Below are 16,463 nucleotides of genomic sequence, written 5' to 3' on the forward strand. Positions count from 1 at the left end.
AAAACAGTGCTTTAGGTAGCAGTAATCAGTTGACTGGGTTTTTGATGATTACTAACAAGTGTGACCTCTTGAGGGCGCAGCAGTCTTAGGTGATAATGATTACCTACTATAGAGGGACTGTATATGTTTTAAATGGAAACTTGGTTTTTTATTTTAAAGAACCTTATGTTTTAAACATGGCAGAAGAACTTAGACAAGAAACTTAATTTCCAATAAGAAGAATCAGTTATTTTAGTCTGCTGTTTAAATCCTTCAGTTGTATCTGAAAAAGTTTATTATCAATACTAATGTTAGAGCTCCTTCTAGTGGAAATGATTTTATCTGCTTTTTTAAAAGCAAAACTGATTGTTTTACATATTTGTACATATTTGCAAATATCTTCTCTTCAAAGTTTAATAAATAAAAGCAATTTAAGTAGTTTCAGAGTTCTTTAAACAAGTAAATTTAAGTATTTAAGGAAATATGTACAATCTTCTCTTTAGTTTATACACGCATTTGATTCATGAAATTTTCTCCTTGTTTTTCTCTCTCTCTTTTATATGACTACACAATTGGTTCTCATTATTGGTGATAGTTGTGTTCCATGACGTTGCCACAAGTACTGAATTAGCGAATACTGAACTGTTGCTCCTAGGGAGGGTGTGTGTGTGTGTGTATTTATTTAACACATATAAATATGTGAAAATATATATCTTATGTAGATTATAATCTTAAGTCCTTGAAACAACTCATTCTGGTAGATTCTATTTTCTTTATTTTTCAAATGAGGAGAAGTGGCTCAGAAATATTAAGTGACTTGCCTGAGGCCACCCCATTAACAGATGCCAGAGTTAGGATGCAAACCCCCTCTGTGTGGTGCCAGAGCTGGAACTTTTCACGCCATACTGCACTGCTCCCTACCCTGCCCAGCTTCCATCCTCTGGTCACCTCTGAATGAGAGTTGAAACAAAAGGCCTTTTTCAGCCTCAGCTGGGAAAGTATTGGGTTACAGTTTTTGCCTGCTCTGTGCTCATCCACAAATGACTGGCAGAGCTCTGCTAGTATTGATTTTGGGGTTATAAGCACATTTTAGCAAGTAGGTGAATTTGCATACGGAATTTTCAAATAATGTAGTTTGGCTGTATTGATTTTGTTACTGATAAGGTGGTTGGGAGCAAGGCTTAGATTTGGACCAGATGCTCCTGCTAATACACCTTTTCCTGAGCTAAACCATTCTCCCTCTGTGATCTCTGGCAGAGCTCGCAACTGTAGGCTTCCTCTGCTGATATGGGCCGCTTACACACAGAGGAGGAGGGAAAATGCACATATTCTGAGAACTCTCTAAGAACGTGTTTCTTTACACGTGTAATGATTTTTAGGCATGTTTCCTGTACTCAAACAAGCAATTTTCCTGGAAGACACAGTTTTTGGTCAGAAGACGCTTTTCCATTTTTTCTTAGGCATACCCTTTCTCTAGCATAAACTTGCACTGTACCATGACTCCGCTTTTTTTCTACCTCTTCAGATAACGTACTCTATAGGATTTAAATTTCCTTAAAGATAATGTATAAATTATACGAAGAGAATAAAGTAAGCTATTAATAAAAGCCTTTCTCCAAGCTGGGCAAGTTCAGAAAGGAAATGATTAATTGAGGCCAGTGTTTTTCCAATGTTTCTGACTATAACACACAATAAAAAACACATACTTTTCATTGTGATTAATTGCTCCTATACATCCACAGATGTAGTACATAAATGTACACACGTGTGTACATGTATATACCCGAGTATATAGGGGTGGGTGTGTGTGGTATGTAAGATAGTAAAGAAAACTGATTTAGGTCACTGGGACACCAAATTGCAAATGGTGTTTTCATGGCTATAAGAAATATCTAAAAAGTGTAAATCATTCCAAAATTGTATAAATCATTTCCAGATTGTAAACTAACGATTCTTTTGATTAGGTCTACATCACAACTGTGTACATGTCATTTTATATTACATTTTTGTTTCTGGTGTACTCAATGCTGATTTTTATTTCTCCCACCCTTCACAGTGACAAAAATGCAGATATTAATGAAGAGCAACTGACTGCTTGTCTTCTGAGAAAACTAGGTGAGATGTCTCTTCCATACGTTTTCTAAATGTTAAAAAGCAAGGCAGCAGCAAATAAACTGATGTGTCTTTGAGGTCTTATGTACATAATGCTGTTCTTTAAAATAGTGTAGAGAATATTCTCAATGAATGAACGTCCTTTTAAGATAGGGATGTAGTATCTGCCGCCGCCCCCCACCCCCAACTGCCAAGTAATTGATTGGTAGTTGAGCAGTGGAGAGAATTTTTGACTTAACTGTGAGCAAAGTCAGTGGTAGAACTAAGACTTTTAACCCTTGAACTCTGTTCTTTCTGGTCAGGTATGTTATCTTGGAGTGTTGGTGTAGATGTGCCATTTTAGCTTGGTTTGTTACTGAACGTGGAATGCCTGGCTCTATGGGGTTATAGCTGTAGAATCCTAAATGTACTGAGTGTAGAGAATTTCAGAGAATTAGCTTGACCTTCTGTCTCCAGATAGTGCCCTATCATAGGGGAATATTAGGTCCTCTGTTTTTCATAACGGTTGTTTTATTAATACTTCCATCTTTGATTTAGTCTTTTCAGTCAGATAGTTTTGTTAATAGATGAAATAAATTGCTATTTAAACTTTAAATGGGTGAAAAATTGTGCTAATGTATATATTTAATAAATTGTTTTCCAGATGGCAAGATTGTTTTACCAGGCAACTTTCTGTATTGTACATTCTATGGACGACCATGCAAGTTGCAAGTGTTGCGAGTGAAAGGAGCAGATGGCACGCTGTTGAGAAGGGCTCAGAATGACTCTGACACTATTGCCCGGGGAATGGCCTCCAAGCCATCCAGTGTGGAAACTAGTACCCTGGATATATCCTTACAGCTAAGCCAGTTAGGTCTGGAAGTGCCCCAAAACCCAACATCAAGCAGTACTCCTTACAAACCAGGAGATGGCAGAATGATAAATAAAGCTGGTGGCGTTTCGTCAGGTGTTACACAGAGTCCTGGGAATGGCAGTGGACTTGGACTAGAGGCAGTCACAGGTCTTAAACGTCGTTCTCAGTCTGCCAGAGAAGGAAATGAGCAACCTGTCAATGAAGAGAGATTGCTAAAGTCACCCAGCGTGGGAGCACAGTGCAACACCGATACCTTTTATTTTATTTCTTCGACAACAAGAGTCAATTTTACAAAGATTCGTACAAATTCAAACGATCAAGACAACCAATTAAAAGTAACTTATGACATGATTGGTGGCTTAAATAGTCAGCTGAAAGAAATTAGAGAAATAATTGAATTACCTCTCAAACAGCCTGAGCTTTTCAAGAGTTATGGTATGATTTCTTCAGTGTACTACACCCAGAAATGTTAAATTCATACTAAAAGCAGTTGGCTCATTTCACTTATCTAATAATTGTTCACCCTCTTTTCCTGTTTTTCTTTCCTGAGTGGGAGGTGTGGTAGGAGATGCCAGTTAAGTTGGCCTTTTTCCAAGCTTGGTCTCTTCAGGTTGTAATGTGAGTTAGTTGTAGCCTTGTCTCTCTTAACTGTGCACTTCCACAGTTGTTTGTATTGGATCTAGAGTAAGTATCTTGTCATGCTAGATTAGCCGTAATGACTAAAAAAATAAATCAAACATTTAAATAGTTTGGATAAAACTTCTTTGTTAGGAAATGTAGCTGGGTGCAGATCTCTTTGCGTTGAAACAAGTAGTAAGGGAGTGACTTGGCTTTTAGAAAACTCAGGGCTTCTTCTGTATTGTTAACTGCCCAGATCCTCTGCATATATTTGGTGCATACCGTGTCTTTCTCTGCTTTTTGCTTTTTCTTTTTTCATGAATATCTATATCTATCTATCTATATATAAAATGAATACTTGGATTCACATATAAAAGGAACCCTGGTAAGGCTTATGTTCTCTGAGATGGCTAGTTGGATAAAAATTGGGGTTGGGGGCTTATTTTGCATGCCCTTCCTGTTGCTTGGGCTTTGTTTTTTGATCATTGAACTGTGCTGTGTGGGATGGGGCATGTCAATAGTGTGGGTGTTAAACCAGTTTTTTTACTAACCAGCCTGGCCTGGTTGGGTCTACAGAGAGAGAAAAAGTCATTGTTTGAGATCACCGTTTGGGCTAGTTAGTACATTTTTCTATGGGGAAAGGGAAGTTCTGACTCTTACTTTAGTTTTTGTGCAAGGTAAATTTATTTTATAACTCGTGTTTGAAGTCATATGACAACACTTACAAGCAACCTAGTAATGCTGCATCCAGTGTTCTCTGCTTTTTCTTCTAGGAATTCCTCCCCCTAGAGGAGTGTTGCTCTATGGCCCTCCAGGTACTGGAAAGACAATGATTGCCAGGGCTGTTGCTAATGAAGTTGGTGCCTATGTTTCTGTAATTAATGGCCCTGAAATTATTAGCAAGTAAGTGCATAATTTAATAGACTAAACAATATTATTAGATATACATCTTAAATGTGGTTTTTAAAAAAATGACTCAATAGTGTTCTGTCTGGATATTTCACACATTGAAATTTTTTTGTGTGTGTGTGTGGTACGCGGGCCTCTCACTGTTGTGGCCTCTCTGGTTGCGGAGCACAGGCTCCGGACACGCAGGCTCAGTGGCCATGGCTCACGGGCCTAGCCGCTCTGCGGCATGTGGGATCTTCCCGGAATGGGGCATGAACCTGTGTCCCCTGCATCGGCAGGCGGACTCTCAACCACTGCGCCACCAGGGAAGCCCACACATTGAAATATTTTTAATTTGCTTTTTTAATGTGTATAAACATTAAGTTTGGAAAATAATTTTTGAAAGTAGTATTAAGGATTGTGGAAATATTTAAAAAGTCAGGTGAGCTTTTATAGAGCTTTAAAAATGATAAGAGTTGGTCTTTAAATGTATTTTATTTGTTACAGATTCTATGGGGAGACTGAAGCAAGGTTACGTCAGATATTTGCTGAAGCCACTCTGCGGTATTCTTTATTTTTGGATGTTTGGAATTAGTAGTCAAGGGTGTATTAATGAAAGTAGAGATAGTAGTACTTTATACGAAGCATGAAAGAATAGAACAAAAATAATAGTGATGGCACTGGAAGTAGATTGTAAGTTTAATGAGGTTCTATCTAATCTAATTCTATCTAATATTGTTTTGGAAATGTGAGAAATAAGTTATTAAATTACATAATGTAGCAAAAGGTACAAACTTCCCGTTATAAAATAAATCATGGGGATGTTATCTACAGCATGGTGACTGTAGTTAATAGTACTGTATTGCACATTTGAAAGTTGCAAAGAGAGTAGATTTAAACAGTCTCATTATAAGAAAAAAAATTTTATGACTGTACGGAGACAACGTGAATTAGACTTACTGTGGTAATCATTTCATGATACGTATATACAAATGTTGAATCATTATGTTGTGTAACTGAAAGTAATGTTATATGTCAGTATCTCAATTTTAAAAATTACATAAGGTAAAAGAATTAAGACAGTGCTGTCTGATAAGTCATGTGAATTTGCTTGAGCATATAAATTTATGATTTTCTTTCTTTTGGGTACATCTGATCTCGATAGACTATTATAGTTGCCCTTTAGGCTTAAAACTTTATTACAGTTTGCTTCAAAGTGACAAATCTTTTGCTTTAGAAATGATTCTTACTAATCATTTCTTAGTTTAGGCTACCATTGTTACATTGCAAGGAGTATTAATGAGTGGCCTGTAACTTGGTCTAATGTAGTTTTATTCATAATATGGCTATGTCTCTTTCATTGTTTTGGTATGTAACCTACCATAATTACTGCCCTCTTATCAAAACTTCCATTTTTAAAGTGTTTTCCTCCAGTAGATAAAATAAGTAGTCTTTACTCCAAATACTGAAGATTTGAGAATCAGTGGTATACCTTATTGTTTAGAATGTTTTTATTGTCCTATTAATTTGTTCCTGGAAGTTGAGACTTCCTCTTATGAGAGAATTCACATCTTTGTATGGGAGAATTGGTCATCTTGAAAGTTGTTTTTTTAGTAGATTTTTTAAAAAGAGCATTTCTACTTTCTATCTCTTGGAACTTTAAACCATCTCCAAGGAATAGCATCACTGGTCTCAGCTTCTGAAGTGATCCAGGCATAGCAATTTAGTGGGCATTAGTGGGCAAGTTCTGTCTGGGCATAGACTGTCATCTCATGAGCAATACATGTTCTCAGTACTCTACTTTTTATTGAGGGCAGATCTACTAGAATGTGATATTGGTGAGTTAATAATTTAGGCTAGAATTAATCTAAGATTTTTCAGCTTAACATCCTATTGCTTTTGTCTTTAATATTATTAATTAAATCCTAAATTTGATGCATTGCATTTCAGTCAAAAAATTAAAACAATTTCAATTTTTTAACTGCAGTGCAACATATCATTTAAAAATTAAATATATATTAGAGAATTCATTTTACTTGTTTATTTTTAGGCACCCATCAATTATTTTTATTGATGAGCTGGATGCACTCTGCCCTAAAAGAGAAGGGGCTCAGAATGAAGTGGAAAAAAGAGTTGTAGCTTCACTCTTAACACTGATGGATGGTATTGGTTCAGTAAGTACAGCACCAGTATTGATTTCTGTAGGAGGGGCTATTTTCTTAATAATATACATGTAGTGGCAAAAACTGTCAAATATGTCTGAGTTTTTTGGATACTCTAGGGTAAGGAATTTTTTTCATGATTTCTTAGTAACAGCTAGGACAGTATAATCTGGCATATTTTTCTAGCATATAAAATTATATACAATGATAGATTTATAATAAATGGTATTAACCTAAAAACCTGAAGCCCAAGTCAGTAAGGAAAATTTAGCAATTAAATTTAAGGGGAATTTACTAAGAAATTTCATGAGTAAGTCTTATTACTCTTGTAAAAATTGATTCTTTGGGGGCTCTAAGTTGGGCAAGTGAAAGGACAGAAAGTGAGAATAATGGGAAATGTGTTTGTACAACATTTAAAAAGAATTTACTCATGTTACCAGATTCTTTGATAGTGCATACAGTCTTATATTAATAAAAACTATGTGCTGATCATGAAAGGGAGATCCATAGGACTAATAGGGAAGAGGAATGAAGAAAAATTCTTTCAGACTCCTGTTAGGCATTTATCAGAAGAATACACTTCTTATACAAGATTGTAAATAACTCATATTTTTAGAATCATAATATGTCAGAACCAGAAGAAATTATAGAAATCATGGAGTCCCCAGTCTTTTGCACATTGAAAAACTGTGCAATTCAAACTTTTTGGTTTTACTGACTATTGGTAGAAACTGAACACGTGAAAATAACGGGAATGTTTGGTATTGTCTCTATTATTTGCTAACCTGTGTTACAATTTTAAGAGTAACATAAGAGAAGGATTGTAACCTGCGGGAGGCTGGATGACCATCTGGTTCTCAGTCTTAGGGCACTACCTAGGTGTGATCATGATGTCCCAGGTTCGGTTCTGAACTTACAGAGCTGGAGGATTCAGTGTTGTTAGTATGTTGGAGATAGTGGAGCTCTGAGGATAGATCCATAATAACAACACTCACAAGAGACTGATACATAAACTGGGACACCAGTTCGTCCATTTATGATAAGTATAATTATTATCAACTATACTTCAATGAAGAGTTTTGAAAAAGAAAAGTATAATTATTAAGCTGACCAAATACTTTGTTTATGAACGGCTCTCTTTTCATCCTGAAGAAAAATATATGTGGAGAGCTGTATTATAATTCGAATGGATTTTGGTGAGTAGGAAATCAGGAGGCTCTGTGTTGGAGCATCTTAATTACTATGTCATTGCTACCTCTTTCTCTGCCACTGGGATAGACCTGCTGTGAACTGATGTTCTTGCCTTTGGGCAGGACTGGGAGCATGTGACACTGCTGTTTTAGCCTGAAAATATTTAAGGACCTGTATTTTTGTCTTCTAAACTCATAATTCATAGGTTCACTGTAATCCGTGCACTTCCTGTTAGCACATCCAGTATAGTTGATTAGGTTTGAGTTTTCTTACTTCAAATCACATTCCAATTAAGCTTGTCTCTGTGAGATTACACTTGGGTCATCTGAGTAGAATGTTGGATAATTTCTACAGGTGGCTCATTGTGAACATAGTTCTTTATAATTTGTTGTTCCAGATTTTATTCTCAGAGTAAAAATCCATATGTATTCAAGGGTATCTGATACTTGGGTGTTGGTTATATTTTGTGTATTTTCAGGAATTTGAATATTTATCAAAACAAAATAGAAACAGTGTGAATGTGAGGAAGATTTCTTAGACAACTGCGTAATAGAGCCTTGTTCTGTTTGAAACACGTGTAGGTCATAATCTTTGCTTTCAAGTAGGGAAAAGGACAACTTAAAACAATTAAACAAATTAAAACTATGGTATAGGGTATATATGTTGTTATTTATGAGAATTGTGTAGTTAAGATGCTAGAAGTGGGAGAGACATCACTTAGAGTAGATAGTTAAGTATTGGAAAACTTTCTAGGTAAGGGAGCATTTAGACTGAGCTTTGGGAAATATGGGATGAATGACAAAATTTGAGAAATAAGGGATAGGACTTAGCCTAGTTAGATCTATCCTTGTCTATATAGTGAGTGCGTATTTTTTTTATTTTTTTACTTTTAGAAGAATATGTTTTATATATATATATATATATATTTTTTTTTTTTTTTTTTTTGTGGTACGTGGGCCTGTCACTACTGTGGCCTCTCCTGTTGCAGAGCACCAGGCTCCCGACGCACAGGCTCAGTGGCCATGGCTCACGGGCCCAGCCACTCCGTGGCATGCAGGATCCTCCCGGACCGGGGCACGAACCCCTGTCCCCTGCATCGGCAGGCGGACTCTCAACCACTGCGCCACCAGGGAAGTCCCTGTAATATATTTTAATTTTGTTTTGTTAGGAGGGAAGTGAAGGACAGGTGTTGGTTCTTGGGGCCACAAATCGTCCCCATGCTTTGGATGCTGCACTCCGAAGACCTGGACGGTTTGATAAAGAAATTGAGATTGGAGTTCCGAATGCACAAGACCGGCTAGATATCCTCCAGAAACTGCTTCGAAGGGTGCCCCATTTGCTTACTGAAGCTGAACTGCTACAGCTGGCAAATAATGCTCATGGATACGTTGGAGCAGACTTGAAAGCCTTGTGTAATGAAGCAGGTGAGAGTGATTTGCTGTAGTGACTCTGTACTGATGGATTTAATAACTGGTTTATTCACAAACTGATAATTTATATCTCACTTATTTCCTAATGGAAATAGCTAAATTTTTTTCTAATCATAAAATATATATGTTTTATGAAAAAAATCTGGATAATTCAGAAAACTATAAAAATGAAATAAGAATCACTCTTAATCCCTCTTCCTAAAAATAAAAATATACACATAAAAATATACACTTAAAAAAAGGATGTACTTGGCATATACAAGCAGTAAATAAATATTAACTGCTGTTAATATGACTTAATAATTTCAGATTTTCAGGTATTTAACTGATCTTCTGTTTCCCCTAATCTAGCAATGAATCAGATTTTGAGAAGGTAATTTTTAAAAAGATTAGTCTTAAAATTAAAGTGTCCAGTAGGGAAAATATGTAGTTTTGTGTATACTGTCTTAAATACTAGTATATGTTGTGTTATGCAGTCGTGTTCTCTAACTTTATATAGCAGAATAAAGCTTAAGAACAGTGTGCTAGAATTTTTGCAAGAGATTTTTCTAAAGAGGCAGGGGTGTATAGTAGAAAATGGATTTTGAGTAGAAAATACCTTTAAAATCAATCTTGTGGTCTTGGGCAAGTTCTTTGCCTTATCTGAGCCTTAGTTTTTCCCATTTGTAAATTGGGGGGGTTGTGGTAGATGATACTTAAGTGCCTTTGTACATATGACATTCCTTGGATATAAGGGAGAAGAAGAAATAAATGGAAAAAAAGAAGGGAAGAAAGGAAGGGGGGCAGGGAAGAAGGATAGGAAGGATAGGATGAACTAGAACATAACAAGGAAGTACCCAAGTTAGGCACTAAACCTGGCCTGGCCTCATTAGCTACTTTCATACACCTGGCTTTTCCACTCTTCATTGTCTTCACTTTTGTGTCTGAATGATTTAAACTTAGGTGGTTAGTCAGGGCTTTCTCCCACAGTGTTCTTAGAAATAATGCTACAAAGCAGACTAATGCTGATTGTGAAGTTAACTGCATTTTCTCATTGAAACAGTCTGACTAAGGACTTGATTAACTTATACATTTGGTTAATAGTGTGACTCAGAAGGAAAGATAAAACAACTCAAACTCTATAATTAAAAATAGTCGAATTTTGCTCCAAATGCTGTAGAATGGGCATATCTCACTTATTGAATATACAAGGGCACCCCTAATGTGTGCATTGAGCATAGGAAGAAAAAACTCAGCTGTACAGTAAATTTGAACTACGTATTCTCCTAGTTCTAGGTAAAAAGAATTGAAAATTTAATGTTGCCTTCTAGCTAAATTCAAATGTAGAGGAGTTATTAGGGGAAAAGTTGGATGGCTCTTAGTCTTTTAAAATGACTGCCTAGGGAAGTTTGAACTGCTGTGCCCCCCCCCCCTTTTTTTTTTTAACATAGTAAGTGTCCTTGGACAAGTAGAAGCAGTCACAATTATTACACTGACCTTAGAATTACACAAAGTTAGAATCATATTTTTTACAAAAAGAGTCATGGTAAAATTTTAATATTTAGAAGCAGTATGCTCAGTACGTATTTGAGAAGTGTATGTGAAAACTGGGAGACGTAATGAGGTGTAATTACCACTCCACTCCTCTTGGTAGAGTAATAAAAATATTTATTCACTTCAGAGTTGAGTTTAGTTTTGTCTTTAAACCTCCGTTGAGCTTCATCTCCTCCTATCCTTTCTTGCCTTTAGAAATCCCTGCTCTGTGCTAAGGAAACAACTCCAAGTGGTTATTGCTACCTTTATAGGTAGCAGTAGACAAGGTAGTGTTCTGTGATGCCTTAAATAACTGCTGCTATTTTTTTGAACATTTCCAGTCAATTTTTGGCTTCCCACTGACAAGATTTCTCAGCTATGGTTCTGACTGTGGACTTTAAATACATCTTGCTTAAAACCAGTGCTTTTTAGGAGGCATTTTCATTGTTCACCAGTTGTGCTGTGTGTAAGTGGACAGCTTGAGAATTCCCACTGGCTTATCTAGGAAATAAGGCACCTTGACCTCCAAATTTGTGAGGAAAGAGAGACTCCAGCTCCAAGAGATGTATTCCTGAGTACACAAGTTAATTCTGTCTCTTATTCTTTTCTGCAGAATTCAGATTCATTTCACATGTTCTCAATTCCAGACAGATCACTTGGAGTTGAGGTTCTCAGCCTTTATTGTGCATCAGAATCACCTGGAGAACTTAGTAAACTATAGGTGGCTGGCTGTGCCCTATTCCCAGAGTTTTTGGTTCAGTAGGTCTGGGCTGGTACCTGTGAATTCCTAATATGTTCCCAGCTGATGCTGATGCTGCTGGGACCACACTTTGAGAGCCACTGACATAGGTCACTGGTTCTTTTTTTTTTTTAAAGGTAGGAACCCCTGTTTTTGTTTTTTAATTTTTTAAATATTTATTTTATTTATTTTTGGCTGTGTTGGGTCTTAGTTGAATCACACAGGATCTTCCTTGTGGCGCACGGGCTCCAGAGCACCTGGGCTCTCTAGTTGAGGCGTGCTGGCTCAGTAGTTGAGGCACCTGGGTTTAGGTGCCCTGCCCATGTGGGATCTTAGTTCCCTGACCAGGGTTCAAACCTGTGTCCCCTGCAACAGAAGGCGGATTCTTAACCACTGGACCACTAGGGAATTCCCAGGTCATTGGTTCTTAAAACCTCATTATGCCTCAGGTTCACCTGGGAAGCCATGCACACTCCCATGCAGGTGTGCGCGCGCCCACACACACACACACACACACACACACACACACACTCCCTCTCTCTCTCTCTCTCTCTCTCTCTCTCTCTCTCTCTCTCTCTCTCTCTCTCTCTCTGTCTCTCTCTCACATACACACACACACACATACTCACTCACTTTCCATACTTAATTGAATAAAGAAGGTGGGGAACTGGAATCAGTATTTATGTTTTCCAAGTGATTTGAAGTAGCCAGTCTTGTACTTCCCTGTCAACAGGAAATGTATCATTAATTTAGGCCAGTGGTTCTCCTGTGTTAAACCTGTATAAGAATCACTTGTAGAGCTTGTTAAAACACAATTCTGGGCTGCATGCTACTGGTTTAGTAGGTCCAGCTGGGGTACAAGAATTTGCATTTCTATCAAGTTACAGATGATAATCAGTGCTGCTGGTCCAAGGGCTACACTTTGAGAACCACTGATTTAGGCCCACCAGTTCTCTGATTTTTGGAGATTCTCTGTAACTGATTTAAATAACTGCATTTAGTTTAGGTAATGTAATTCTGACTCTCTCACTGATAGTGTTGAGTTTCTTCCTAGAGTTTTTATGTGATAGTAATGTACTATTCTATACTACTGTATCATTTTAGTCTCTGACTGTAGGAGAAAATGAGTGTCCTAGTTTGTCTTGCAGGTATATATAATGGTTCTGAATAAAACTTTAAAATGAAAAATAATTCTGAAAGATAGAAAGCCACAATTAAGGAAGTAGTTAAGGATTAACACTTAAGAATACAAGTAGGAATGTAGACATGTGTTTTTCTTAGAACATTTGCTTGCTTATGATTTGTGGACATGTATGTTCTTTGAGCTTTTGGTGTGTTGGCTGTCTGGTGGTTTTCCTTTTTCCTGGACTGGCTTCTAGTTGGGGAGGCTCTGCCATTTTTAATAAAATGGTGCACAGGTGTCTAGTAATTACATACATTGAAGTGATTCAGAATTTCATAAAACCTAAGTGAACTATGTTACTGATTGTTTTGTTAATCTTAAGGTTATTGTTTGTGGGTTATTAATACAAAAGATCAAAATCATTGTAGTATATATGTTTGTGCATGCTTTTCCAGAGGACCGAAGGTTTGCAATCTATTCCAGAGTTTGTAAGGGTGATGCTGTGTCTTTTGCAGTGTGATTGCTCTCAACTTTTCTAATCTTTTTTTCTAGTGTTACTGAATATTTTCCGTATTTTTAAACTTTGTCTCCATAACAAATAAGAAAGTTGGAAATACTACTGTAGTATTGCTTTCAACAATTGGATCTCTTATTATCTGAGCAGATATAATGTTTAATGTTGCAGGTTGGGTGTGAAACTGATTTTCAAATGTTATGTTTTCTTTATAATTAATTTTTGAGCTAGAGTGTGGTTTGATAAGTTGTGACTTGTCCAAAAGCCTAATGTTTTGTAGCTCACCTTTTTAAGCAAAGAGCAGCTGCATTTTGAAATGTTTTATCTCAAGCAGACAAGCTGTTTATAAGCTCAACTCTGACACATCCTGACACTTAATGTCTGTGTTTTTATCCCTCCTGGGATTAGGCTGCCTTTCTAATTAATTAGTTGCATAGCCTTTTATTAATTCCCTCAAAATTTATAATGTTTTAAATTAACAACATAGATAAGCATACCACACTTTTTTAGAAAACATGAAATGTTAATTATGCAGTGGAGACATGAATTATATAAACTCTGCTGAATGTTAGAAGATGCTTAGCAACAATGTTTTCCAAATGCAGGGATTTATTATAAACTTATCCTTCTAAGGCTGCCTGTGCCATTTCAGGAGAGTGAATATAAATAGAGCTTGATTTCTTCAAGAAGAGGACTCGGTCATTTTGTTAACAGTGGAAGGAAGCATTTGCTTCACATCTCTAAGAATTTATCTTTAGCATCCTTGTTGATTACACATCATTTCAACATGTTCATACCAAATGCTTGGGCCTTGATAAGATACCATCACAGAACAGGAAGAATTAAAACTCTTATTTAAACAATGATTTTGTCATTATTACACTTATGTAGGTCTAGTAAAAATACTGAATCTAATTATTATAACATAACTTCTTGTGAAATGGAAAATGTTATCTGTCTTGCAGCAGGGTTCTCAGATATTTATAGCTGTTAGTCCTCCCTCCCACCCTTCACTAGCTTATTTGAACAGGAATTTATGGAGGATCTCCTATGTACAATCCAGTTCTTAAGAAAGGTTCTTTTTCTAACATTTTCCACCATTTTTGAATTCTGCCAATGTTATTTTCTAAGTTAGAATTAAAATGTTGATTCTTTAAAAATTCAATATTTTTAAATAAGATGCAGGGAAATAGTAGGGTTTTGTGGAAAGCTTATGGTGAGCTCTAGTTTCAAATGCTAACACTACCCCTTATCAGCTGGGAGTCACTGGGCAAGCCATTTAACCTCTTGAACTCTTTCCTCATCTGCTAAATAGGGATAACTTTTTTTTTTGTATAACATTTTAAAAAGAGTTCTTATGAGGTTTAGAAGTATAGCCTGACAGCAGTGTTCATGTTTTATACAGGCCCTTGGTAGGTGTCACTTTCTCTCTTTTTTAAAAAAAAAATTTCATATTTTATGTGTATTTATGCACTTCTCTGGTAGATGCTTATTTGAATTTTGACAGTATTCCTGATTTTATGAAGTATTTGGTTACTGTAGTACAAGTGGTATCAGGGAAGTCTAGCAGAATCCTTTACCTTGCTAGAGTAGCGACTTTTACTGAATCTGGATCGGTAAAAGTCTTGCCCATCAATAGAAATATGCAGACTAGAAATAGATATGGCTTATTTTGGGGGCGCCTCCCTGACAGATTTTCTTGCTGAATGTGAGAGCTCTCCTGTCATACATAGTCAGTTACAGTCTCTTGCCTCCCGTACCCACGTCGTCCCACATGTGAGTCCACTTTAGCCCTGCAGTAGAGCAACAAAATTAATTGATGTATGTATCACGATTATCCTCTAATTAATGCATTTCATAAGGGATCATATCTTTATTCATTATTGTAGGTGGATAAATAGGCAGTAATTATGCAATATAATATCATAAAACAATGAATTTTCCCCTCTGTTTTGTAATTCTGAAATATAGTGATAGTTATATTTGTGATGTTAGGATTTTTCCTACTGCGTAAACATTATGGATATTATATGAGAAGTAGAATTTTTTTTGGTCAGTGAATTGGGTATCTTAATATTAGTTCTGCTGTTCATTTGAAATGACTGGAGATGAGTGGTTTGTTTCAGAAAAACAAGTGGTAGTTTTGATTCTGTTTAAGCTCTAAGTGATATATCCTATTTACTTCACTAGTGGAAAATTTTCTGAGTTGCCTTGCCAAGGCTATAAAAGTAGAAAACCTAAGGAAAGGTTTTCTTTCTAATTAAAAAAAAAAAATCAGTCTTTCTAAACAAAAGTTACTTCTAAGAGTTATTCTTAATTCCTTTTTTTGTTACTCTTTGTCAGCTCTATTTTCAAAATTTATTCAGAGTTTCAGCTTTAAAAAATTTTTTAAACTATTTTTCATTGCTCTTGTCTAGACTGTTGGGATGTCTTCTTCCTGCCCACTCTGTCCTCCACCTTCTAACCCTTTTTATTGTTTACATTGTCTAAGCTGCAGGATTTTGAATTGCAGGTTTTGGAGATGAGAGTCTTGGTTAGATCTATGTTTTAGTGAGTTGTCACCGGTTAGATTATGATTGAAGCCATTGAAATGAATGAAGTCACTTAGAGAGAATGAACAGAGTTCATTTTTTCGTTCATTTATTGAGCCAGGCACTGCACTTGGTGCTGGGACTACGTCAGTGAATAAGAGAGACTTGGACTTTCTCCTCTTAGAGCTCAAGATGCACAGAGAAGTGCAGCAGTGTAACAGGTAAAATTATAATATGTTGTGTTGTATTTGTGAAGGATCAGGGAGGTTTTAGCCTGCTACTGAGGAAAGAAGGGATCCTGGGGAATACCACCATTCAAAGGTTGAATTGTTAGGAAAAATCTGGTATAGAAGACTGAAGAGTGGCTAGAGAGGTGGGAAGAGAACCCCAAAAAAGTGGTGACTCAACTGAGGGAAGATTCAGGGAGGAAGTAATTAGAAATAATATATTATTAGTTACCACTAATTGAGTACTTACAAGGTGCCATCCATTGTTTGAAGTGCCTTCACACGTGTTAATGATTTCTTACAGCATTCCTTATATGGTTATCTTCATTTTATAGGTGAAGAAACTTAGGTCAGACAGGTTATGGAACTTCACCAAGATCACACAGGAAATAAATAGTGGAGCCAGGATCGACAGTATAGAGACCACAGTGACATCAAGTGCTTAATACTTGGGTGGTCATGAGGGCCTTGGAAGAGAGTAGTTCTAGTAGATCGCAATAAATTGAGGGGGTGATTGAAAGTTCAAGGAACAGAGATAGTGACTGTGAATTATTTTTTCAGTTTTAATGGTGTGTTATTTAGAG

General features: G+C 36.4%; 1 protein-coding gene across 2 annotated transcripts in view; it reads left to right on the forward strand.

Moving 5' to 3' along the window:
- AFG2A (AFG2 AAA ATPase homolog A) overlaps nucleotides 1-16,463 on the forward strand; it is a 336,287-nt gene that overhangs the window by 8,969 nt on the left and 310,855 nt on the right. For both annotated transcript variants that reach the window (XM_065877711.1, XM_065877712.1), the window contains 6 exons: nucleotides 2,036-2,094; nucleotides 2,735-3,379; nucleotides 4,336-4,465; nucleotides 4,958-5,014; nucleotides 6,501-6,624; nucleotides 8,972-9,227. In XM_065877711.1, the coding sequence (XP_065733783.1) occupies nucleotides 2,036-2,094; nucleotides 2,735-3,379; nucleotides 4,336-4,465; nucleotides 4,958-5,014; nucleotides 6,501-6,624; nucleotides 8,972-9,227 (1,271 nt within the window). The remainder of the gene's footprint in view (nucleotides 1-2,035; nucleotides 2,095-2,734; nucleotides 3,380-4,335; nucleotides 4,466-4,957; nucleotides 5,015-6,500; nucleotides 6,625-8,971; nucleotides 9,228-16,463) is intronic.

This window comes from Phocoena phocoena, chromosome 5, assembly GCF_963924675.1.
Source record: "Phocoena phocoena chromosome 5, mPhoPho1.1, whole genome shotgun sequence".
Lineage (NCBI taxonomy): Eukaryota > Metazoa > Chordata > Mammalia > Artiodactyla > Phocoenidae > Phocoena > Phocoena phocoena.